Raw genomic sequence first — 27,095 nt, 5'->3', positions numbered from 1 at the left:
TTTATAATATTTATATTATGAGTTTCTTATCCAATCCTGATATGATCTTTCTTATCTATTCAACCCGTACCTCTATTAGATCTAACATTATCTGATCCGAGACATATATATATATATATATATATATATATATATATGTGTGTGTGTGTGTGTGTGTGTGTGTGTGTGTGTGAAGTTTTTAATTATGGAGTGGATATGAATATTGGTTCATTGGCCAACCACACAAACTTCATGACACAGGTGGCCCCAACAAGACTAATACCGGATGGATGGATCGAGCTGTCCCTCACTCCCTTGTGCATCATATGGCCGTACATGCATTTTTTTTTTTTTTGATACGAGCGGACGATCACATGGTTCTAAGGTGAGTCCAGTTCAGAGAATTAGAATGCAAAATATCATAAAGAGTCCATAGACAGTCATCATTGTGGCACCAAATCTATATGCTCGGCTACAAAGGATGTTATATAGATAAGCTAGTATATATGGATGTTAGGATTTGACGCCTCGAGATTCAGCCCACATTGAGCCCACAGCGAGGTTCGCGGCGAAAAACGGAGTCCAACGAGACCAAGATCACCTGAAACGGAGCTCGGATGGAGGAGATACGAGCTTTCGAAGATGGCACGAAAACCGAGGTGGCGGAGGACCGCCGGCGACCGGCGGCAGCGGCGCGGCTGCAGGCGGCGGCGCGCGGGACGCGCGTCCCAGGCCCGCGTGGGACGCGGGACCCAGGCCCGCGCGGGACGCGCGTCCCAGGCCCAGGCCCGCACGGGACACGCGACCCAGGCCCAGGCCCGCGCGGGATGCGCGACCCAGCGGCCTGCTGGCCCTTGCCCCGGTCCACCGTGGACCGGATGGTCCACGGCCCGGTCTGTGGACCGCGTGGGCGTTTCCCACGCGTTTCTCGCGGTCCACGGCACTATTCCGTGGACCGGAGCACGATCGGAGGGCCCAGGTGATTCCCGGTCTTGATCGGACGGTCTGAAACATGATTTGGCTTGATTTAGGATTCCTAATCACTCTTTAATCTATGTTTAAGGCTTTAAAAAGCCTGAGAACGAACAGAAGAGTGTGCGTGGTTGTTTTCTCGCCGCCGTACGAACTGAGAGGAGAGAGAGAGGCGTGAGGCGCTGTGAGAGAAGGAGCAGGAGGCTCCTGGACAGCGGTCGCCAGGCTCTTCAGGGGTTCAGGGGGTCTCCAAGAGAGAGAGAGCTTTTGTGAGGGAAACTTCATGTGAGAGAGAATTGGGTGTACAAGGGTTGAGGGTGAGGTCTCCTCTTGTAAAATTTTCTTTTCATAGTGAAGTTTGCATGCCCCGTGGAGGCGAGCCCTTTTGTGGCTGATCCACGTATTTTGATTGTTTTTCCTTTTGTTTTGTTTCTTCTTTCTTCCTGCTGCATCGCGTGGTACTGAAAAGATCTTGGGAGGTGGTGTCCTGGCCAGACATCCACCCATCAAGTGGTATCAGAGCAAGGCGGTACAAGGACGCAGATTGCAGTGGTGGTGAGCAAGACTGAAGATGGAGAAAACAGGAACAATCAGGATGGAGATCAACAAGTTTGATGGTAAGAGCAATTTCTCCTTGTGGCAGGCAAGGGTGAAGGACGTGCTCATCCAACAGGGGTTGATCGAAGCTCTCTTGTGCGATGAGAAACCGACCACCATGGAGGTGCGGGATTGGAAACGGCTACAGATGCAGGCGGTGAGTACCATCCGCATGTACCTGGCGGATGAGGTGGTGATCCATGTGCTGAGCGAGACTTCCCCGACGGTGCTGTGGTCGAAGCTCGAGGAGTTGTACATGACGAAGTCTCTCACCAACACTCTTTTCCTCTGGAGGCAGTTTTACCAACTGCGGATGACTGAGGGACAGAGCGTGCAGGAGCATCTGAGCCACTTCCAGAAGATCCTCACTGACCTTCTCAGCGTTGGCGAGAACGTTGAGGAGAAGACCAGGGCGCTGGTTTTGCTGGCGTCGCTTCCTTCTTCGTACGAGTCCTTGGTGACTGCTCTTCTAGTGGGGAAGAGCACTATCAAGATGGATGAGGTCACCGCGGCGATACTCCAGAACGAGATTCTCAGGAGGGAGAACCCAGCTTCGAGCTCAGGTGGCGATAGCTCAGCTTTGGTGGCTTCTGGAGGTGCAGGAGGCGGTAGACGGAGCGACAGGAGATCGCATCGAGGGCGGTCTAAGTCCAGGAGGGACTTGAGCAAAACCAAGTGTTACCGGTGTGAGGAGTTGGGGCATCTAGCCAGAGATTGCCCTCAACTGAAAAATCGGACGGTGGCTGCTGTAGCGACGGCCGGCAGTGATTCAGATGGAGATGTCCTGGAGATATCTGACGAGGTATCTACTTCTTCCCAGCAGTGGATATTAGATTCTGCATGCCCCTATCATGTGTGTTGCAGAGAGGAGCAGTTTGACTCCCTGGAGAACAGTGAGAGCACTGTATATCTGCCGAATGGATCGAGCTGTGCGATCAGAGGCATTGGGACGGTCAGCTGGAGGACACATGACGGTGCAGTGAGGAGATTGGGGGAGGTCCGATACATACCCGATTTCAGGCGGAATCTTATCTCACTTAGCAGACTGGATTCGAGAGGCTACAGGACGGTAGCTGGTGGAGGAATCCTGAGGGTGCTACGCGGCGATAGGATTGTGCTGGAGGGGAAGAAGGGGAGCAGAGGACATTATTACCTGGCAGGGAGCCCAGTGCGAGGTGGAGCATCGGGAGCCAGGTGGAGCCCAGAGCGAGGTGGAGCTCCAGGAGGTGGATCGGGCACGAGACAGGAGACTCGGGAGGACGAGAGGCGACGTCGCAAGGTAAGATTCCTATTGCCGCAGGATGATGCCCCGAGCAGGTCTCAGGTCAGGAGGAGCACAGCATACGATGGAGATGGGATCGAGCAGCCTGGCTTGACTCCCATGTTTGCCCATCCATGATCAGCAGGCGATTGCCCCAGGGCATGGGGGCGAGGAGATCCAGAAGCTCTCGGAGTTTGGAGGAGGCCGAATATCGAGTCGAGGTGGAGATTGTTAGGATTTGACGCCTCGAGATTCAGCCCACATTGAGCCCACAGCGAGGTTCGCGGCGAAAAACGAAGTCCAACGAGACCAAGATCACCTGAAACGGAGCTCGGATGGAGGAGATACGAGCTTTCGAAGATGGCACGAAAACCGAGGTGGCGGAGGACCGCCGGCGACCGGCGGCAGCGGCGCGGCTGCAGGCGGCGGCGCGCGGGACGCGCGTCCCAGGCCCGCGTGGGACGCGCGTCCCAGGCCCGCGTGGGACGCGGGACCCAGGCCCGCGCCGGACGCGCGACCCAGGCCTGCGCGGGACGCGCGTCCCAGGCCCAGGCCCGCGCGGGACACGCGACCCAGGCCCAGGCCCGCGCGGGATGCGCGACCCAGCGGCCTGCTGGCCCTTGCCCCGGTCCACCGTGGACCGGATGGTCCACGGCCCGGTCTGTGGACCGCGTGGGCGTTTCCCACGCGTTTCTCGCGGTCCACGGCACTATTCCGTGGACCGGAGCGCGATCGGAGGGCCCAGGTGATTCCCGGTCTTGATCGGACGGTCTGAAACATGATTTGGCTTGATTTAGGATTCCTAATCACTCTTTAACCTATGTTTAAGGCTTTAAAAAGCCTGAGAACGAACAGAAGAGTGTGCGTGGTTATTTTCTCGCCGCCGTACGAACCGAGAGGAGAGAGAGAGGCGTGAGGCGCTGTGAGAGAAGGAGCAGGAGGCTCCTGGACAGCGGTCGCCAGGCTCTTCAGGGGTTCAGGGGGTCTCCAAGAGAGAGAGAGCTTTTGTGAGGGAAACTTCATGTGAGAGAGAATTGGGTGTACAAGGGTTGAGGGTGAGGTCTCCTCTTGTAAAATTTTCTTTTCATAGTGAAGTTTGCATGCCCCGTGGAGGCGAGCCCTTTTGTGGCTGATCCACGTATTTTGATTGTTTTTCCTTTTGTTTTGTTTCTTCTTTCTTCCTGCTGCATCGCGTGGTACTGAAAAGATCTTGGGAGGTGGTGTCCTGGCCAGACATCCACCCATCAATGGATAATATGGCGCATGCAGTGTATGGAATAAGAGAAATTCTTTGTGCACCATGGTCGGTGTAGAAAATCTGATGTAGAGTGCACCATCTTGCATGATTAGTCTATGTAGCCATCACTTTTCAATGCATATTTAATGCCTACACTTCAGCTTTTTCATTTGAAATTTTAAATGATGAAAATACCTTTTTTTTTTGGAAAAAATTGACATCCTGTAGCATATTATGATATCCTGCATCAAATTATAACTTCCTGTACATAGGATATCATAATATGATCCAGAAAATTATGACATTCTACGTCAAATTATGGCTTCTTCCATGCAGGATGTCATAATATGGTCCAAGATATCATAATATGGGTGGGACATTTTTATTCAACCACTTTTCAATGTGCATTTAATGCATGTAGTTTCACTTTTTTGTTTAAAAATTTTGAATGATGAAAATATTTGTGCACTTTGAAAAAAATTATGACATCCTGTGACATATTATGACATCTTGCATCAAATTATGACATTCTGTGCTTCAAATTACTATTTATTACACAAAGGATATCATAATATGAATATAAAATATCATAATTTTTTCAAAGAGCAAAAATATTTTTCGTCATTCAAAATTTTTTTAAAAAATAAAAATATAGATATTAAATTTGTATTGAAAAATGATGACTATGTGGACCAATAAGATAAGATGGTGTACTTCACATCCAATTTTCTACGCCACATGTGGTGTCCTAAGAATTTCTTATGGAATAATCTCTCCATCGCAACTAAGGCTGCAAATGGGTCGGATCGACTTATGACCTGACCCGCTTAGACCCGATCTAACCCGTTTTAAAGGACCTGGGGGGCGGGGGCGAGTTCTAAAATTGGATCCGTTCAATATTTCGGATCGGATTTGAATTTATTGAATTCGGATCCGACCTGAATTCAATATTGAATCCAATATGTAAACTATCGAACAAACAAAATGGGATTAGAATTCTAAATACTCTTGTAATATTGTTATTTTTCATATAATTTTACTAAATTTGACTGTAAAATTTTGAAAAATTATTTATAAATTAATAGTCAAGGTAAATTAATGTTTATTTTTTTTGTCATAAATCTCGCATATGTTGATTTATCATACGAAAAAAATTCGATCAAAATTTGAGTCCGAGACGGATCTAAAATTTTTAGATTGGGACCGGATTATATATGGATCCAATCTGACTTAAATAATTCAATAAGATAGATTTTTTGATTATAAATTTAATTAAATTTAATTTAATTTTTAATTAATTTAAATTTAAATTAAATATTAAAATTTGATCAAAAAATTAGATCCAATCGAAATCACCCCCGATCCTGCCCGCCCTATCTGCACCCCCGATCCTGCCCGCCCTATCTGCACCCTGTCCGCAATCCAAAACGCGCGCGCGAGTTTCTCGTTCCGCCAAAAGATGGTCCGGTATCCGGATCACGTCCTCCGTTCCAGCTCGTGGGTTTTTTCGTTTGTTCAAGTCATCCTCACCCCTGTACGTTGGGCCGTTGCTCTCGACTCTCGTCTTCCACTCCGGAGCACTCGGGCCCAAGGGAGGAGCCCTCGTTGCTTGGGATCTCGAGATCGAGGTATTGGCCCCATCTCAACCCTCCTTTGCCAGGATTCGTGGCATTTCGCTCCTAGTTTGTGTCGCATTCGAGATTTTTTGGGACTGATAGGTGGGAGGAGGGAATTTTTGTTTCTTGATTTTTTTTTTGTTTTTTAAATTTGGGGCTAGGATTAACTTTCCAATGCTCAGATCTCCGACTGATTTCATTTGCCCAAGATTTTTTCTGTTTTCTTGACGAAAAGAGACTGAATTCTTTGTGATAAGTCGATTGCTTTGCTTTTCTTTTTGCTGCTTCTGTGCATGATAGGATATACGCTTTTGATTCTGTTTTAATAACTAGAGTGGAGTTTCACGGCAGGCTAGGGTTTGGTTGATGTGGATCTGGACTCACTGCGTTTTGAAACAGGGGGTGGAGTTGGAGCAGCGGGAGGGGTTGTTTAGTGGACAGGGAGTGTTTTGTGGGGTTATCACTATGAGTATAGACAGCAGCAGAAGCCCTCCTCGAGGACGTCTGTTCCGAACCGAGCGCACGTCCTACCGTGATGCTTCTTACAGGAGGAAACGCCGCAGCTACTGGTGAGCTTGCCTTATTGAGGTTACTGGATTTGCTTTCAAGTGTCCCATTCTTGGAACTCTTAATAGATGGACTGTAGTTCCTTTCAAGATCGAACAAATTGAACTGGCACTTTGTAACTTAAGAGTCAGACTATCTATATTTTTTTCATTTTAAATGTTGTGAATTGCGAAATCTCTTCTTTTGGAAGTTGTTACAGAATTACTACTAGAGATGGATAGATTATTAATGGAAGGGTATGAATTTACAATTCCAGAATTGCTGTCATGGGCCAGTGGACTAGCCAATGCATCATCTTATGGGATCTGGAATTTAAAGCCCTTTAGAGACTTTTTTTTTTTTAAAGAAAAAAAAAAACTCAAAGCTGATATTGATAATGCTGTGAATTGTTTTTAGTAGAACGTTTGTCAGAATGTTGATGAACAGTTGCTTTATTTTAAAGTGTAGCATAAAAATACCAGTGCAGGCATAAGTTCTTATGCTTACTCTTAACAAACAAAGTTAGGATCAATTCCGATGCTATTTTTCTACTTTTAGTTTGACTGTAGCAACTATTTTGGTGCAGTACTGTTTTGATATATGAAATAATGTCATCATCTTTGTCGTCAGTTTTGCTTTTAGTCATACATTATTGTTATGAACACCCTTATTAGTACATGTATTGGTTGTATTATCATATAAGCATAATCCATATGTATGTGCACATCCAAACATGCATGTGCACATAGGGAGAGAGAGAGAAAAGGAGAGAGAGATGCACAGGTGGGTTTTATTATGAATTTACCAAGTCTTGAATAGGTTAGCACATTTTCTCATCTTGATTTGCGAAGCTTGGCTTTACATTATCAAAAATACTTGAGTGCCAAGCCATCTGTAGCACAATGTAAATGCAAATCTATTGGAAAGATAGTTTTGAGTTGATGAAGATGGTTCTCTAGAAAAGCATAAGTTGACTCTTGCAACTCTTCTCATCTCGGTGGTGTTGACTCTCTCAAGGTCTTCCCTAAGAACCGAGTATGATGTGCCCTCCCATCTTTCCGTGAATTTTTGCCTATTTGGCTAAGTGATTGCCTCCCATCACTTTGAGACATTATTGTTAATTACTATAACAATATTCGCATAGCAGTTCATACTAAATCAACAACCAGCTAGCTTGCATCCTCTACAAGAGAACATGTGAGGACAAATATAGAAGCAATGTTGCATCGAGATAAACGCGAGAATCAGTTTCGGATAGGTATCTAACTGTTTGACTTGGCAAGAGAAAAAATGGAGATAAGAGGATACATCGGATATAATATAATCTTAATTAAATAATATTTTTTTTATCTTTTTATTTAGAAGGCATTTGTCTGTAAGGTTGTTCAATATACATGTTTCTTTCATACCCACTACTAATGTCAAAGTGGAAGGTCTAACTCATTGTTAGTAGAGTCTCGCTCCCCAAAAGTCTCTAGAAACTGCAAACAGGAATTTGTTCATGGATCAAAGTACGTCAAGGATGGAGAAACCATTTGTCTAGGTGATCAATCATATATTACTCAAGCAATGTAGTAAATGTTATAGAAGAGAGAATATAAGAGGGAACTTCAAGTGCTAAGAAAAGCATCGCTAGCACTAGCTTTTCTGATATAGAATTCTCTTATCTGCCTCACAATTTACTGCACATGCAACTTTTTAAAATAACGTCCATTATGATGTGTTGAGCCAAACTCTACAAAGGCTCACAACCTTAAGAATCAATGGCATAGAGACCCAAGGAGTCCCTAGAATATAAGGACTCAAGGCTAGCTGTTAAATCAATAGCCATATATGCAACAGTTGTCCAAATGTCCTTGTGAGTATCTGCAGCATCCTCATGAGCATGGCATTCGTTGTCTCGATGACCATGAGAGTTTTAAGAACTATGGCATAGTTAGATGTTGATAGAAAGAAAAGGGAAAAGCTGGGTAAATTATGAGAAAGAGGTTTTTTACATTTTTCTTGCATTATTTTGTGGAGGATTTCATGGTCTTTCTTCTTCTTTTTTTTTCTGTTTTCGCATTATTGAAGAACCTTCGTAAAATGAACATGTCTAATTGTCCGTCTTTATCTTTTATACCAAACATTGTATATAGAAATGCTTGACTCATTTTCTTTCTATGCTTCAAATCATCCCATCAAAGATGGAATTTCTTGCATGTTGTAGACCCAAGTAACCGTGTTTGGCCATTTGGTGGCTGCCTCTGTGGCGCCCTGCCTAGTGCTGGGTGACCTGCCAAGGCAACCTAGATTTTGGGGCAAGCACATAGGCTGCCTGCTGCGCCTGGTGGAACTCTTTGGCGGAATGCTTGGACCAAGGCAGGTCAGGATTTGTTGATCAGGTGCATCTCTAGGTACCATAGCCATCAGTTGGATTTATGCATCCTCATTCACCAAGTATTACCATTTGGGACTAAGTGCATCTCCAAATTTATAGATTAAAATAGGGAAGAAGAAATGGAGGGGATTGATAACACCCAAATCAAGTGACCAGCGACGACACTGAACAGAGGCATCTCTTGATGACAACGGCAATAATTTTGGTAGTCAATAGTTCTCAAAAGCAAAATTCTTTTGAATCTGTTCCCCCGTTAAATCTTGTCCTCACTTGCTCCTCCTCTTCTTCTTCTTCTTTTGCTTTTGGTCTCTCCGCCTTCATCCTCCTTCCCCTCCTTCCCCCATCATTCATTGTCACCATGGTGATGGCGGTTGCTGCAGCAGGTCCAAGTGGCAGCAAACTTGTTGGATGTCAGGCAAAGAAGCTCACCTACAATAGACAACGGATATTGTGTGGCCAGAGATCCTATCAAGTTCATGCATTTATGGTAGGAAATCAATATCAAATCTGTTTCCTGTGATAGATTTCTTTATTGCCTAACATGGACACAAGAATGAGAAGAAAAAGAAGGGGAATGGAAGGGGAGGGAGGAATTCAAAATCATAATCTGCTTATGGATTTACCACCATTAGGTCTCATGTTAATATGTTATGCTTATTTTTTAATATAGCTAGTTCGTCAAAGCCTCGATCGGATTTGTGATGTGCATGGTCATGAAAGTCTGATTCAAAATTTCATTGCCACCTCAGTTTTAATAAGGAGTTCATAATATACTTCAAAGGGCCATAGGTTTGAAATCCATTAGTCAATTTTTTACTTTTTTTGTATATGTTCAAGAAAAGAAAGTGAAAGTGTCAAATTTCCAGAAGAGTCTGCCTTGAGAAAGTTATCAAGCCTTAGCATGGTAATATAACTAGCCTTTTTCTTCTGTTCTTTATTCCCTTCCCACATTTCGTCTGTTTTTAGATGGCTAGAATTAATCTAAAAGCAGCTGGGTTTGGATTGCTATAAGGCTCAAGTCTAGTCTCCCGAGGAATTGCTTATGTACCACGAATATTCGTTTTCCCTCTTTTTCCCCCCATAATGTTGCAACTTTATCATTTTGGTGGTACAAGGGCATGGTGGCCTTTCTTGAGAGCTAAGTTCAACACCTTTATCTTGATTGGGAAAATGGGTGAGAATTCTCTTTTATCCCTAAATTCTAGTCATATATTCTGCACTTGTTCTTCTGTTCAGCTAATTGTTTATAGGAGGACGTGGACGTCATGGAGTATGTATGTTAAATCGGTACCATTTGTGGAAAGAAGCTCAAATTATACAATATTTTTTGACAAAAATTAATTCTGCAAGAAATAGAGGACTTTTCACTTGACTAGAAATTTTGTGAGTAATTTTAGAGAGAGTATCAACTACTATCAACTTTTTTGTTTAATGAACAGTAAGATATCATTATTTGGGTTCTTTTCATCTATAAGCAATTTGATGTTGCCATATTAAAAAAAAAAAAAAAAAATCATTAGTTCGCACCTTTCAACTAATTTATAATAACCGTTAGTTATTGCAGTTGCCTTTATATTTTTCCCTGATAAGATGGTAATGGATTATGCATCTCTGGTAAGTTACATGACTTGGAGAGATGGTACATTGCTTGCTGGCATGGAAGATTTCAAGCTGTTATTAGAGATGATATCTTATCAACTTATTTGCACCATACTTTCTTGTATGCAATTTTGTAGTTGGTGTTTCTATGCTCTTAATTTGTTTGTTTTCTTCCAGGGATTGTCTCTGCAAGAACTGTAAGCGTCCAGGACACTATGCTAGAGACTGTCCAAATGTAGCTGTCTGCAACAATTGTGCACTCTCAGGGTAAGTCATTATATCTGGTTTCAAAGGTAAATATGATATTCAACATCTTTGAATGGATTAAATCATCTAAAACTAAAACAGGTGTGGAAAGTCCGGTGCCTTCTTATGAGCTATTGGGTTATACAGTAATACAGTAAACCAAGTGTCCGTTATTTCCAACCTGACCATAAATATTTGCTCACAACTCTTTTGACTGCAGGCACATCCCAGCAGAGTGCACTGCAAAGACCCTGTGCTGGAATTGCAAGGACCATGGACGTGTTGCCAGTGAGTGCAAAAATGAAGTTGTCTGCCACATGTGTAACAAAACAGGCCACCTGGCTCGTGCTTGCCCCGGCTCCGGACTAGCCCACTTTGACACCAGGCTATGCAACAACAGCTATAAGCCAGGTCATATTGCCGCAGACTGTACCAATGACAAGGCTTGCAACAACTGTCGCAAGACTGGTCACTTGGCTCGTGAATGCCCTAATGAACCAGTCTGCAATCTCTGCAATGTTTCAGGCCATGTGGCACACAACTGTTCCAAGGCAAGCCTGGCATTGGAGATTCAAAACGGGCGTTTTGGTGGCATGTGTGGCCAGCCAAGTTACATCACCTGTGGCTGTGTTGGTACTGTTATCTGTAGCAACTGCGGTGGGCGTGGCCATCTATCTTACAAGTGCCCCTCAGGCAGGATTTTTGGTCGTGTTCTCCGAAGATACTGATGGTAAACTTGGTTTCAACATTGGATATCTTACACGGCAGGTGAGTTTGGGCTATTGTGACTATGCTAGTCGGCTTCTTCCCAAATTGTGGGTTCACTTTGTAATGGAAGTGTTTACTCTGGTGGGCACTTATAGAGGCCAGAATTGAAGATTGAAACCTATTTTCTGACTTCCGCTGATATACATTCTTCTGCGACATTTGTATGTATTTCTTCTCTTGCTCCTGCAGTCTGCATGGTGTTCCTTCCTGTGAAGCTAGAAACCAGTGAATGAGAGATAAATGATTGCTGCATCTCATTGTTGACAGTTGACACACCACCAAATGGTGAGGATGAGTGCTAAATTGTTGGTGCATTGGATTGTTAATATACCAAATTGTTGGTGCGAAATTGGTGCTGCATCACATTGTTAATGCACCATCAAGTGGTGAAGTTTCTGTGGATTCTCTTTATCCATTCCAAAGCCTGGATAAGAGCTTGCTGCTGTATGTGCTTTGTTGGTAGCCATATATGCCTATCCTGTACAGTTTCTTTTCCAGTCCTGGAAGATGATTTGCGAAGAATATGTCATGGTAGCCCAACAACAGTGCTTGATGCCATACAGCTATCATGGCTCATGCTTGCTTAAACACTTGTTACCGTTTTCGCAAAATTCTTTGTACACCGTCAGCAGTGTAAAAAATCCGATGTAGAGTGTACCATTTCATTCTAGTGAATAATGGAGCTATCATTTTTTAATATGTATTTAATATTTATAGTTTTATTTTTATTTGAAATTTTGGATGTCTTTCGAAAAATTTATCAGAATTTTTCAACAAGAAAAATACTCTTTTCTTTTTATGGGATAAATGTTCGTAGTTTTACTTTTTCGTTTGAAATTTTGAATAATAAAAATATCTAATTTTTTAAAAAAAATTATGACATCTCGTGTCGATATTATAGTATTTATAATAATTTTTTAATGATAAAAATATCTTTTTTTTTATGACATCTTATAAAAAAATTATGACATTTTACGTAGAAAGTTATAATTTTAATACACGATGCCGTAATATCAACATAGAATATCATAAATTTTTTTAAAAAAAATATTTTCGTCATTCAAAATTTCAAACAAAAAAAATAGAACTGTAAATATTAAATACGCATTGAAAAATGATGATTATGTAATCCAATCGAATAAGCGGTGCATTTCATATTAGATTTTTCGCACCGCAGGCGGTGTACAAAGAATTTCTCTAATATGATTATGCTTTATATTACATGCAAGAGTTGGTAAGAAACCCGATTAGCACATTGACATGCCTTTATATTTTTTTTTTCTTATTCTTGGTTTCCTTTTTTTTAAGTAATCTGCCACCTCTAAAACCAAGTACCTCTACCAAGCCCTTACAATGAGAAACTATTCCGGCATCATGTTAGCGGCACATCATGCCAATTATGCATTTTGATTTCTATGAGCTCCACTTATCATGCACTCATACTAGATTGCCACCTATGCACCTTATCTCAATTTGTTTGTATGATGCACCATTAATACGGCACATGTGGTGCAAGATATAATCTCTCCCTAAAATACGAATAACAATCAACTGAAGCGCTAGCTGCTGGCCTCATTTGAATTGCCAGTTTTGAGTAACCATGGCCAAAATCATTGAAGGGCAATGTCATAAAATGCACGAGTTGCACTTCAAAGAGAGCAGTTGGATTTTATGGTCCCCTCCGCCCCAAATTATTTTCTTGGTTTTCATTTTGTTCTCAGAAAAACACAAGCAAAAGCAAAGGAAAATACGCTTGGATTCATCCATCTAATAACCTGCAGAACCATGACAATCTCTCCTGCTCAAATATTCTTTTACAGGAAGATGCAATGAAATGATAAAACAATGATACTACAAAAACATCAAGAGGATACTGAATTTACGATCGAAATTAAAATCGAAATTGAAATAAAAATTTAAATCCATAGAGGAGAATACGAATCAAGTTCCCTGTAGATTGAACCATTCCAATTCCATCCTGAAATTAGAATCAAAATATGACTCCTTCCAACCAAACGGTTGGAATGAAAGTCACCCATTCCAATTCCAGACCCCCACTCCTTCCAACCAAGCACCCCCTCAAATTCTGTAAAAAATTTATGGGTCACTGGATGCTGCCCTCTTTTATACCAGTTTTCCATTTCTCAAATGCATTTCCACAACCATGCTGCATGGCGACCCACTGAGCATTGCAAGAAACAGGAGAAATTCATATACTTCCTGAACGTGGTTGACCAACTATTAGACACTCAAAACCTGTGCATTGGCATGGGCACTGAATTCAGCTTAAGTAAACTATCGACTGCTGCAACCATAAATAAACTATCATCCAAGTTTCACTAGAGTCAAAATCATCAACACCATTTAATGTTGCTCCAGATAGCATTAACATGGTAAAAATATGAGAACTGGTTTTTAGCTTTTGGCTTTTAAGTGGTGAAAGACCCGAACATTATGATAATTGGCTTTCCCGGGCAAATCACCTTACAAATCAAAATCATCCATAGGACTTGATTAACCTCAGAAATTATGCAATAAAAAGGATGCACCACAGCATGCAACCCCGACACAAGGGCGTGTATTCAAGAATCAGTCCTCAACATACTACAAAGGGAATAAAATGCTATAATTCAGAAATTTAAGTGTCAGCTTTCAGACTTAAAACAACAAACTCAAGATACATCATCAATATGTCAAAAGAGAACATAAAGATACTATGGCCTGCAAAGTTACAGAAGAAATTACAGATTCACATGTATCAGATTACTCATGATAACAACTTTAAAAAGTAATCACCTCCAACACATGTCTTCTTGGTTGCGTCCTGAAAGGATTGGATCTAAAGGAAGCAAGATCAAATACACTACATGATTAAGGGGCAATCACAAGTTATCCATTTAACAGATGTATCTTGCCGAAACTAGAAAGAGTCAACAACAGTAAAACCCAAGGCCCACTAATAAGCAGTCATGATCCCCTTCCTAACGTCACACAACTACAGAAATAGACTACTTTCGAGCAGAATTAACCAAATGGTTGGAACATGCGGTGCACCAAGACGAGATCTTTCAGTTGATTTGCATTGCCTGTGTGTGGTACTTCTCCAAGTTAGCATGAAGATCTGTGGCAGAAAGCTGACTAAACTACATGATTGCATAAAGGGCAATCACTAGTCCATTTAACACATGTATAATGTTGAAATCCAAACGAGTCAACCACAGCTAAACCGAGTCCCACATACCAGTAACAATACTAAAGAGTTGTGATTCCCCTCCATAAAGTCCCTATAGTCACACAATTATAAATATGCAAATTTTGAGCAGAATTAACCAAGTAGAGGAAACACACAAAGCACCAAGGCGCAAGCTTTCAGTTGATTTGCATTGCCTCTGCGTGGTACTTCTCCAAGTCTGCATCAAGATCTGCAGAAGTCATCTGGCTACCACGGCCTCTACCTCGTCCACGGCCTCTTGCCCGTCTACGGCCACCACCACCTCGTGGCCATCCTGTAGAGCCACCACTCCCAGCTCCACTGTTGCATTACAATGTCAGTTCACTGGACCAATTTGTTTGCTACAATAATGGATTTTCAGAAGAGGGACATACAACAAACTAAACCAACACAACAAAATAGTAGAGTGAGACAAAAGAACACAAATGAAGTAAAAGAGAAAACTCGAATCCTGGGAAAAGCAATACACACAGATATCTGTTCTGAAAAAGGATTTGACCTGTATTGAGAAAATAATAAAGAACCTTCTTCAGGCATAGAACAATGTAATTCAGTAATCAATCAGCATGTCTTCATAAGACTGCCAGTCCTCAAATTAAGGGTGATTACATTGACAGAAGACAGATGGGCTATTAAAACTAAAATTTTGGCAATTTTCAAACCTTTCGTCATGACTGCTAACAGGAGTAATCCCAGCAATAAAGCATAGGCACAACCCTGCTGCTATATCATGACCGAAGTTCATGAACATTCCAGTGCATTATTGCTTCAAATTGATGAAAAACATTAGTATTGACTGTTAGATCTTGCTTCACAAATAAATCTTGCAAAAATGAAAAACAAGCCGAATCCCAACTAATGGCAGTAAGAAATATGATGAAGAAGTATGGTGGAAGGGAGGGGGTGGGGAAATCAGGTTTCTTGTGTCCTTTAGACTCCAAGAAGAGGAAAAGAAACCTCGAGCTATCCATCAAACTGTTTTCACCAAAATATAGAATTCAACTAACTGAAGGGAGCTTTTGTTGCCTATGTAAGCAAAATAGGACATAATTTGCTGTGATCCAAACAAAAACAAATTGCATGAGATGATACGGACACTGGACAGATATTTGGAAGCCAAATAAGTTTCAAGGAAAACATGAAACATTCCAGAGAATACAAATAATTGCAAGACCACCCAAGTACACAAAAACAGAGGCAAACAAGGTTTGTGCACTTGTTCCATGGAAATAAAAATTCATAAACTTTTTTTTTTTTAAAAAAGTTGCCATCATGCCGTCTTAATTTTCAAAATCAAACAAAGAAGTTAACACCAAACCATCAGTAGTTGTTCTAAATTGGATATAATGGCTCCCAAGATGTTTCAAACATGTTGCTCATGCAAATACCATTTATGAACATACTGCTTCCCAGTTATGGAAGAACGGACTGGCCACAGGTTCTTAAACAAATATGCAAGGAAATGGTGAGTGGAAACAAACTTTTTTTCAACTATGTAGTTGACAGTGTCTATGTATAAAACCAGCCACTACCTCTGTGCTTATGATGCATCACTTGGCCCAAAAGACCGAATTATATTACATTGATCATACAACGATTCAAGGAAAGTAATAAATTTATTGGGCTCTGTCAATTTTTTCCTGTACAAATACAAGGAAACGAGCATTCATAGGACCAATAAAAAACTTAAGGGGATTTACAACAGGATGAAGCAATGCTCCAACACATTTTCTGCAATAATCAGGAATAAACTCCTAGAAACAAACCTAACTTTTATTCCCATTTGCCATTAAAAAAAAAAAAAAAAGACTTTTGGTAAGATTTAGGGGTTATATAGTTGACTCCAACAAACCATTCAACTCAATTAGGCAATTAGACTACTACTGCACAACTGCACAATTTCCTCACACATCTAAAACTGAATTTCAACTCATAAAATAGTCAAATCCAAAAAATAATAGTAATCCTGCTATTAGTATAAGTTCCTGTTATATTAACTCTCAAAAAACATTTTGTATGTACAGGAATTGATTTTCATCAAACTCGAAGACTGAGACAAAAGCTAAAAACACAAATTACTGATTATGTGATAGTGACTACAAATGACCAATGAAATAACTACTAAAAAATTTTATCAAGGTTCACCTTAATTGACATAACTGATAAATAAACTTTGACGCCCTTACAATGTTACAAAGAATTAAAGTGATGTGCACATCTACGAATACAATTTGGCAATCTGATACTTTAACTTTGAGCTACAGCAATGCCATGGATAACTGACCACGTTAAAAAATAGCATGCAATCATAAAACATAATCTATTGATTAAACGAGTAAGGCTTAGATAATACACTTCTCTGCATCTATCAATTAATGGAGTATAACTAATGAAGAGTTATCTTTTTTTCCACAATTACAAGCTGGGTTGATTAGCCAACATCATAGTTTCAGGACAGAAGAAGAAAGAAAGATATATATATATATATATATATATATATATATATATAGAGAGAGAGAGAGAGAGAGAGAGAGAGAGAGAGAGAGAAGAGGAGGAGGAGGAGGAGGAGGAGGAGCAGGAGCTGGGGTAGGAGCAGGAGCAGGAGAGGGGAGAAAAGAGGAGAGGGAGAGAAAGAAGACAGCTCAATAATATATCTTCTCAATAATGCAAATTGTATTCTCAATTACCAAAGCAATGGGTTTATATAGACATCCCAAAACCCTAATAAGATAAATCCTAGAGCCCACATAAAAATGAAATTCTAGAGTCCAAATAAAATTCTAGAAAAATCCACATAAAAATAAAATTCCCTAATTTCTTTATTTGCGCCTTACATAAGTGCCCTTATATAAGTGCGCCTAAATTCCTTCTTAATGGATGCTCCTCCGTCCAGTTGATAACCAAGCTATGTGTCTGAAGCTAGGAGTGGCAATTTATGTTTACTCTACTCTATTGGGTACCTACCCGACCCTAATGGGGCAAGTTTTACTCAACCCACAGCGGATCAGGGGCGAGTGTAGGTAATGGTAAAACCAACCTCAAACCCAATCAAGATAAATATAACTCTTCACAAATCCCTTCCCAACCCTTTGCCCTAGTCACTCAACTCATGAGAAAAATTGAACATGTGAAAGGTTACATGCCATGATGCTTAGTTTTTCAATTTTATGGTTAATTGCTTTTCTTGGTTTAAAAGACATTTGACTTCTTCTTTTTTGGTACAAGTGGGTGCTCACATCAATCTAGTATGAGTCCCAACCCTTTGCCCTAGTCACTCAACTCATGAGAAAAAATTGAACATGTGAAGTTACATGCCATGATGCTTAATTTTTAAATTTTTTAGTTAATTGCTTTTCTTAGTTTAAAAGACATTTGACTTCTTTTTTTCTTTGGGTACAAGTGGGTACTCACACCAATCTGATATGAATTAAGATCAAAAAACAAAATGTCCTGCAAGACTCGTGAGCATGTTTGACCTTGACGCCAAGTCCAATCATTGGTATTCTCAGCCACATAACAAACGACCCAATCAGCAGTGCTATTCGCCTCCCAGAAGATATGCTGAGCAAACACCGCAGCGAAGTCACAAAGGCAAGTCCGAATATCATGAAAAAGCGGATGAACCTCCAACTGCATCATGTCGTCCCGAATCCAGCATATCACAATGGCAGAATCTTTGTCAACGAAGATCCTCTCTATCCGCAACTCCTGCCTGGCATAGATAATGTCCGTCCAAGGAGTATGAAGCTCAACTTCCAACACAGAAGGCTCAAAGAGATGTGAACCCTCCGCCCCCAGCAATCTAACATTCGATCCCTAGATGACAAAGCTAGCACCACCCCTACCATCCCTAACGCTACTGTCGAAATTAACCTTGAAAACCCCATAGGAGAGGACTCCCAGAAAATGAAGATAAAGGCATTTGACTTCTTAAAGAATAATATTTTTATTTGTCATGTTTCTACTATTGTTAAAAATTTTGTTTGTTATGTTCTCTATCTGACACTTATTTTTTTGTTTAACATTATGTGAAGTACTAAGACTTACTTTTATATTCCTTTTTTTATTTGTTTAATTTATATTTAAAAAATATATATTTTTTAAGCTTTACTTGACCCAGATCCATCCATCCCACCCCATCTAACTCTATCCATCCTGCCCTAAGGTGAGTACGAGGCAAGTATAGGTAAAGGCCTACACAACCCGTTGCCATCCCTATCTAAACCTACATGCATCTTAGCCCAAAAGAATTAATAGTAGGCCTTAACTTTTAGTGAAAAAAAAATTCAAAAAAAAATTAGTTAATCAAATGTTTACCTTTTATAAAGTCACAGAAAGAAGCAATTACATAAAAGAAGTATGTCTCACCAGGTACACCATGCAAACAATTCATTGTTCTACAAACATTGGCACTCCTTCCAAGCAAGCAGTACATAATTCATAAACTCAAGAGCTTCCATTTCAGATCAAAAAAAGATGGAATTTTTTTAAAAAAAAAGGTGAGTATTTTCTTGTATTTTCTGGACTTGTATTCATGTAATTCTTAGAACAGGTTTTAGAGTCCTATACTAAGTGGGATTCCTGTAAAAGAGTCCTACTTTATGCATCTATTGGGTTGGCTAAAATATAAGGTAGCTACGGTCTGATTTATGGCTTTCTTTCAAATGTCTTCCGATAGTGTGTGATTCCAAATTTTCCATTTTAGAAAAGTTTTTGATCATTACTTTCTTGATATTAAGAGGACCAGTTTACTTGCAGGTCATGTAAGATCATCAAAAAGGCCCTTATGGCTAGCCACTAGAAGCACAGTACATGATTTGTTTCGAATTAAGAAAGGATATCTTTAGGCTAGGTTCGACCTTTCTAACCCCTCCTTATGTCTCTCTCTTCTCTTGTTCTCTGCTCTTTTCTATTATCTCCTCAGTTTTTCTATTTATTCTTAACTGCAGTCTTTTAAGTCTTATTTTCCTTTTATTTTAATCTGAATTTTTCTTTTTATGGACTGTTGCCAAGCAACATATCACTATTAGAAATCTGTTCTTAGACCCGTATCTCCTGTATAAACCTAAAACAGTAGCTCTTTTGGCCTTCTTGAATTTTACAATTACCCAAAAAAATATGATTTCTCTAACAGAGCAACTTGGAGATTTCTTAGCTTGAAACCTCATTAAATCCCTTCCCTAAGTCCACCAACACATTGTAGGCCATCGCCAATTGGTCCTACAGCATAAAATATCATAAACTTACGAGCCATAAGTAGCTGACCACCCATCAATCCTGATCACTTCGTTAAATAAGCAATTAGTTAATTATGACCTGTTACCAGCCTTACAAACTTATAGGATATTAACTCTACGAATGCAAATCCCTTCAACTTGATTTTTTTTTTTTTTTATAGTGCTCCCCTCCAATTCAACTCAATTACATTCCTACTTCAACCAAAGCCTCCTGTAATTTTATCTCTATTAAGTTTACCTGACAATATACTAATTTAAAAGTTCCAGCAAAGCCAATCTTACAGTGGTTTTATAAAGTTCACTTTAAGGTTCTGCACAACAATTTAGTGGTTACGCACAACTCCAAAAGAATTCGGTCTTCCACCAGCCACATTTTTTAATTTAAAAGCATCTTCAGCTCTTTATTTCATTATGTTGATATACGACAACAAAAAATAATCATGACAGGAATTAATGTGAAGCAGATCCTTATTTTCATTTGTATTTCTTCTAATTTAATATATTTTTGTTGACTGATAGTCAACAAATCCCCAAACAGTGTGATTCATATTTCCCTGTCAGCACTGATGATGTTTCTCATTTTATTAATATGGCTTTTATGCAACTGTTCAGATAGAGTTCTCTTCCTTATAGGAAACTTCTCTTCCTTTCTTTCTTGCCTCTTATAGTTTAGAGTTCATTTGCTGTGGGACATGTCTTGTTTAAAGATTAAATTAACAAATTCCACTAACATTTTTTTTTATTCGATTCTATTTCGATATGGTGTAGACACAAGGATCTCTTAGGCAAACTAAATTCTGTCACTTTGTCTCATTTTCTCTATACTTCATGTCTATATTCTATAAAATATAATATAAAAATACTCTATAAAATAAATATAAAAAATATAATATAAAAAAGAAAAAAGTTGAGTAATTAACAAGTCAACTAATTAAGTATTAATTACTAAAAAATAATTACTTGACTTGTTATTTTAGAATTAATTGAGTATCCTTACCTTTGTTTACCTCTTTGAACTATAAATTTGCATGCTATTACTTCAGCACAACCAGAAGTATGACAAAAAAGCCACACAACACATGACAATCGTACTAGAACAATTTTCTAACAGAATTATCAGGAATTTATCATAACAAAGGGAGGCATGTATATATGCATGCATGCACGTAGTATTGAAAAAGTCTTTCAGATAATATGAAAGAAATTCACCAAATAAGTAGAGTACAGAAGCAACAATCTCAATATAAAAAATAGAGAAAACAGCACATCTCAGCTGAAGAGCTATAAGTAGAAACCTTTTGGGGGCGCCATTAATACTTCCAAAAGTCCCGTTTGAAATCTGCGGCACAGTAGCAGGTGTCTCAATATTTGTTCCTACAATCTCAATTTTCATTGGCTTCCCATCAAGTTGCACATTGTTGTATCTCTTTACAGCAGCTAGAGCATCCACCCGCCTTGAAAAGAACACTTCAGCCGTTCCCTAAAAGAATAGATTCCAGACTAAAGCAAAACATAGAAGCATTAAAGCATCCAAGCTAGGTGAAAGTTCAATGAGATACCTTCGATCTTCCACTCCTATCATAATGGATCGCGTAACGTTTGAGATCACCAACCTCTGAAAAGAGTTCCTGAAAGAAAGAATGAATGAAAGAAAGGAACATGAGATATGAGAAGATGGATATATATATACATCACATTTTACTCTATTAGAGAAAAAGGAAAAACAGAGGATTTTGATTAGAAACTGGCTGCATGCAGACTTCACAAAGAAAAAATAAAGAAAATAGCATACATTGACATGCTATGCTTTCTGTAGACACATTAGCAAATTGGACTGGGATGGACTGAATCATCAAACTTCTTCAAACTCATGCAAGCAATAACATAATAGCTAAAGAGCACGATAATGTGGGGTTGTGGTTTGCAAGTGTGATTTAATGGTGTTGTGTCGTATCCAACGTCTTCTATCTTTTGTCTTCCTTTTCAATCCAACTCCTTTACCATCAACCAATGACTTGGTCACACAATCCATAATTACTGCTTGTATCCTTCACTTTCTGCTAGTGTGCATGGTGATGGGCTAATTATATCATGTAAGTATCTACTTTTCTTCTTAAATGTTGATGTAGTGTCCAGAACGTCAAAAGGACTATACCAACTGGCAGATTTCTCAGAGTTTCCAACAATAGAGTACAGAATGTACTGAATCAAGTTGCCCATATTCATTCTTCCCATTCAAACTCTTCTGAACATCTTGCGAGGAATGATTGGACTTGCACAGGGACACAGTATGCTGGATCTGCAAGTATTTTATCAGCTGATGGCAAAGCGCCTGGAGTTGTGAGGAACACAAGATTTATGTTCTCGTGCAAAGAAGAACACCTACATGCACCACGAGTCATACACCTGCTTAGCTTCTGTGTTGGTCAGAAACAGATAACCGACATTCCTTGAGCAGAGGATTTTGGAATCCCCAAACTCCAAACCTTCCTATGTAAAGTCTACACTTCGCTCTACAATAAGCAGCACAAAGTAGCATAGCAAAAGGCATGAATCCAAACGACATGCAAAACAAGGAGTTTGGAATCCAAATCTAAAGGTAAAACTAAAGATTTTAGTGTACACAAAAACCGTGGGATGGGGATAAAAAATATATAGAGCAAAAACAGGACTTGATGCACACCCAGCAAACAAACAACCACGGGCCATTTATAAATGAGGCCATCTTGCAGAGATGTTTAAACAGCTTTTTGAAATCTACCTATGAGAACCATGGTATTTTAATCAAAGGTAAGTCATATTAACCTCGGAAAAATAATATTTGAAAAGAAAAAATAGAATCTTTGGTCAGAATTGGCAAAGCAACATCAATCTAGGTAATAAAATCAAAGAGAAATCATGAGAACTAGTACTAGAAAGATATAGTTGATTACTTTGATATCCTCGGTGGAGACACCATAATCCAAGTTGGAGATGTAGAGCTTGGTGCCGGTCTCGATAGCTGAAACCCTCGCCGCCGGAGCCGAATAACCTCCCGTCTGATTCGCATACATATCGTGCTGCCACGCCGAGTCAGGTGCCTAGATCGAATCGTTTCCATGAACGATAACAAGACGCAAATCAGAAACCCTATACTAGCTTCCAGAGAGGCGCCATCGGATAACCCAACCGCGCCCGAGGAGATCGAGATCGAGATGGAGTCCTTTTGGGGATTGGGATCAGTGGGGAAAACCCTAGGCATACCTTTGCCATCGAATAGGGGGTGGGGCGGTTCCCGGACCGGTTTGGGAATCGGCGAGCGGGGCCGCCGGACCCTCTCCCCCGCCCCCGGCCGCTGCTGCTGCTGCTGCCGCCGGTGGCCGGCTTCTTATTTTTCTTGATGAGGTCATCGAGGGACATATCCAAAGAGCTCGTCATTGTCGTCGATCGGCTTCGTAAGAGCTAGCTAGGTTTTAGCAAACAGGTAATTTTGGGGATGGCGGGGCGGGAGAGACAAGGTAGGGTTTCCGAAGTAAAGGGGAGGGGAAAGAGAGAGAACGGGAGGTGGATGACATAAAAGTAGCTTCGAATACTTAATCAATAAAAGAATAGACAAACTTCCAAGCCACCCAGGTGTCGTGGTGTAGTTGGTTATCACGTCAGTCTAACACACTGAAGGTCTCCGGTTCGAGTCCGGGCGACGCCATTCTATAGCTAAAATTTTTTAGTCTTTTCTATAATTTAGCATTCCTACCATTTACGTGGTTTATCATTTTCTTTTTTTAATCAAGAGCTAAAAATATTGTGCTGTGTTTTAACCACACACTTTTATATTTTAATCAAATATTTTTATTGAATATTTTTAACTTAATCTTTACTATAGCACTTTCTATTTTTCAACCAAGCACTATATGTAGAATTATTGGAGAATATTATATTTTGCATATGTTTTGATAAAACTATTATCTTATCAAATAATATTTAGCTTTTTCTAGACTTTAGCATTTTCTTTTCTTAAAATCAAGAGCTATGTGAGAATATGGTCCAAGTTTCAAATTAGATGAAAAGATTAAATCACTTTCGCTCTATCTTTCACTCATTCTTCAATTTTGAGATATATAATATATTATTATTAAAAGTTATCATATGAATAATTTAGCATTTCTATTGTTTATATGGTTTATCAATTTTTTTTTTTAATCAAGAGCTAAAATATTATGCTGCGTTTTAACCACATATTTTTATATTTTAATCAAATATTTTTATTGAATATCTTTTAGCTTAATCTTTACTGTAGTACTTCCTACTTTTCAATCAAGCACTATATGCATAATTATTGTAGAATATTATATTTTATATATGTTTTAATAAAATTATTATCTTATCAAAAAACTTTTAGCCTTTTCTGGATTTTAGCATTTTCTTTTTTGAAAATTAAAAGTTATGTGAGAATATGGTGCAAGTTACAAACTAGATGAAGAGACTAAATCACTTTTGCCATATCACTATAAGAAATTTAATTTTTTACGATGAAATTTTTTCATCGCTAAAAATTATTTTTTTGTCGCTAAAAATATTTACGATGAAATATATCATCGCTAAAAATTTGTAGAGAAAATCTCGTAGCAAAAGACCTTAGCGACGAAACGATTTTATTTCGTCGCAAAAAATAGTAAATCTAGACGACAAAGTATGCGCTGTATTAGCGACGAAAATATTTTATCGCAAGAGCTTAAATTTTCGTCGCTAAAATTGTAATGAAAAATAATTTCGTCGCTAAATATAGTGATTAAAAAAAATCTTCTTATTTTTTGCGACGAAACTTTCCTTTCGTCGTAACTTTTTGCGATGAAAATGAAATTCATCGCAAACAAAATTTGTCGCAAAAATTTCATCGTAATAATTGTGATGAAATAAAATGTTCGTTGCTATAATGACGACGAAATAAAAATTTCGTCGCGATAATGGCGACGAAATAAAAATTTCGTCGCTATAATGGCGACGAAATAAAACTTTCATCGCAATAATTACGACGAAATAAAAATTTCATCGCAAAAAAATTAAAATTTTTAGCGACGAAAGTATTTTTTTCATCGCAAAATTAGCAACGAAATAAAAAATTTCATCACGATGTATAATAAAAATTTTATTTTTTGGGTTCACAAATTTTTTTTGCGACAAAATTAATATTTCGTTGCTAAATTAAATTTTAGATAAAAAATTTAATTTTTATTTTTTTTATCCACAAAAATCTGCTCAAATATAAATTCTCTGATCAAACATATTTTACATAAATAATATATTAACACAATAGAAATATTCTAATTCAAAATACCAATTCTAAGTAACAAAAAGTTTCATAACTATCTTTGTCATATACAAAAATATAAGTCCATACACCATTTTAAATTTAAAAAAACTACAAACTAGGTATGATCTGACTCGTTGGCCTCGTTCTCTTCTCTAGGCATCGATCCCTGACCCGATATGTGTCGCAATGGTGGTGCAGAGGCGGCATCATGTGACTGTAGAGGTGCTAACTCAGAAGCATCAATACCGAGCCGTCCCACCACCGCAGCTACTATCCTCTCGAGCGTCTGACTACGATTCATCCAGTAACTAATCTGATCTTGCATCATGCTCATGGATGTCCTAACTATCTCTGGCACCGATGCATCATCAAATCGGTCGGATGACGAACTGCATGATTTTTTGGACCGCATGCTATGACCAGATCCTAGCTGTCGCCCGAGGACGGTATCTAAAATAGTATCATCTGTCATCAAATAAATCTGCTGCAATCCAGTATCACCATCAGATCCAACCTCCCTCATCGCCTGCTCTCTCAATTCTAACATTTTTTCCTTCACAATAAACCAAATAAAATCATAAATTTTTTCAAACTCTTTAAAGGTATTCAAAATGTAGAGTAATGATACTTACATAACGCTGCCTCACCTCCTCGGTCACGAACTCGCCACTCTTATTTTGATAGAATTTAGCATAGGCGTCGACTCCGGATAGTCCCTGTTCAAAAAAAAAAAAAAAGATATCAAAATAATATAAATATTTAATAAGAAGTTACAAAGTATGATTGCAAATGTAGTTACGTACCATCCTCTTCATTCCCTATGCAAAAGAGGCATTTCCTTGCGTGTGAATAGAATCAATCTTACTCCTATTCACCTTATTCGCCTCCGATCGTTGCTACAAAATACATACAATTATAAGTTTATAACCAATAAAGGACATAACAAAATTAAAATAACTTGAAACACTAGACATATCTGAAATGCCTCACTTCCAAAATACTCACATAACCACCGTCAATCGTCACTAGACCCAGCCCAATTTCTATATGGCTGGGTCACAGGATCAATCTCCTTCGCCTGTAGCTCATTGTAGTATTTATGAAGCCTACATCGCCGATCTCTGTATCTATTTGCAGCCATTTTGAGAATACATGCCGTCACTTCTTCGTCGGTGCAATCCTCGAAGTCAATATTATCCTACACAGTCATCATACCAAAAAGCAAATACATGAAATTATTCATATAATAAAAAATTTATTTATATAATCAAAAATAATATGGATCATGTAATGATATGCAAGACATCCAAATTTAATTCTTACCTTGATGTGAGAGACTAGAGCATCAAGGTATCGAGGAGCTACATGCTTGAAACTTTCAGCAGCCCATGAAAAATGATTTCACATATACAAACTGATCTCATTTGCGACGATACTAGCCTCTGTGCCAACCGGATGATCTCAAAATATCTGTACCTTTGGCTTTTTATTGTGTGTATGCACATATTTTTCCAAAACAAGACCCCTACTAGGACCACGCACTGCACGTTGATGCTGTGTTCCTACATGTAAAAATTGGTGAAATGAACATATATCATGTATCACTAAATGCATATAACAAAAAAAAATATATGGTTTATAAATTGATAGAGATGTACCTGTAAGGAGATGATGCTGCGGTGCCATGACCTCCGGCTGGGCAAGCTCTGGCTGAGCACTAGTCTGCTCTGTAGACTCGGACAACTGAGTCTCATCTAAATCCTCTAACTCATCATGCAAAATGCTAAAGTGAGGATGTGTATCATCAAGCGGAGCCTGCTGCCTACCCCGTGAACGTCTACGTCCAGGGTCAGTCATGATGCTGCAATGATTAAAATAATTTAAATCAGCACGTAATCAAAAAAATTCAAGTATTACATGATATAACAAAAAAATAAATTGAATTACTTATTCATATAATTATTGTTCTCAGATTCTGAACTCGTGTCCATATAGTCATCTTCGACGAGAGTCATAGAAGACTTCGACCCTGAAGTGCTATCATCATCGTCGTTAATGAAGTCATTATTGGATCGTGCTCGTGCCCGTGCCCTTATCGACGATCCAACAATAGAAACATCCTCAGGTTCATCGTC

General features: G+C 39.3%; 2 protein-coding genes and 1 non-coding gene across 7 annotated transcripts; 2 read left to right on the top strand and 1 right to left on the bottom strand.

Moving 5' to 3' along the window:
• Nucleotides 1–5,453: 5,453 nt before the first annotated feature.
• On the top strand, nt 5,454–11,723 carry LOC105045707 (uncharacterized). 5 transcript variants are annotated; one of them, XM_073258548.1, is made up of 4 exons: nt 5,454–5,674; nt 6,014–6,231; nt 10,365–10,454; nt 10,654–11,723. In XM_073258548.1, exons 2-4 carry the CDS (start codon nt 6,029–6,031, stop codon nt 11,159–11,161), a joined length of 801 nt encoding a protein of 266 aa, XP_073114649.1. In that variant the 5' UTR covers nt 5,454–5,674; nt 6,014–6,028; the 3' UTR covers nt 11,162–11,723. The 5 variants fall into 5 exon arrangements, with proteins under 5 accessions (XP_073114649.1, XP_073114652.1, XP_073114651.1 ...); XM_073258551.1 differs by having other exon boundaries at nt 5,456–5,764; nt 6,062–6,231; XM_073258550.1 differs by having other exon boundaries at nt 5,457–5,674; nt 6,062–6,231.
• A 2,613-nt stretch (nt 11,724–14,336) lies between these two features.
• On the bottom strand, nt 14,337–23,209 carry LOC105045708 (THO complex subunit 4B). The gene is made up of 5 exons (XM_010924074.4): nt 22,914–23,209; nt 22,604–22,750; nt 21,230–21,298; nt 20,966–21,150; nt 14,337–14,733 (listed from the first exon to the last, which is right to left on the bottom strand). The coding sequence occupies exons 1-5, from the start codon at nt 23,085–23,087 to the stop codon at nt 14,571–14,573; spliced, it is 738 nt and encodes a 245-aa protein (XP_010922376.1). The 5' UTR covers nt 23,088–23,209; the 3' UTR covers nt 14,337–14,570.
• Nucleotides 23,210–23,281: 72 nt separating this feature from the next.
• TRNAV-AAC (transfer RNA valine (anticodon AAC)) lies at nt 23,282–23,355 on the top strand. The gene has a single exon. It is a non-coding gene; the product is annotated as a tRNA-Val (tRNA).
• Nucleotides 23,356–27,095: the final 3,740 nt, after the last annotated feature.

Source organism: Elaeis guineensis, chromosome 5, assembly GCF_000442705.2.
Source record: "Elaeis guineensis isolate ETL-2024a chromosome 5, EG11, whole genome shotgun sequence".
NCBI lineage: Eukaryota > Viridiplantae > Streptophyta > Magnoliopsida > Arecales > Arecaceae > Elaeis > Elaeis guineensis.
The sequence above is the reverse complement of the archived record's forward strand: the minus strand, read 5'-3'. Positions and strand labels throughout refer to the sequence as shown.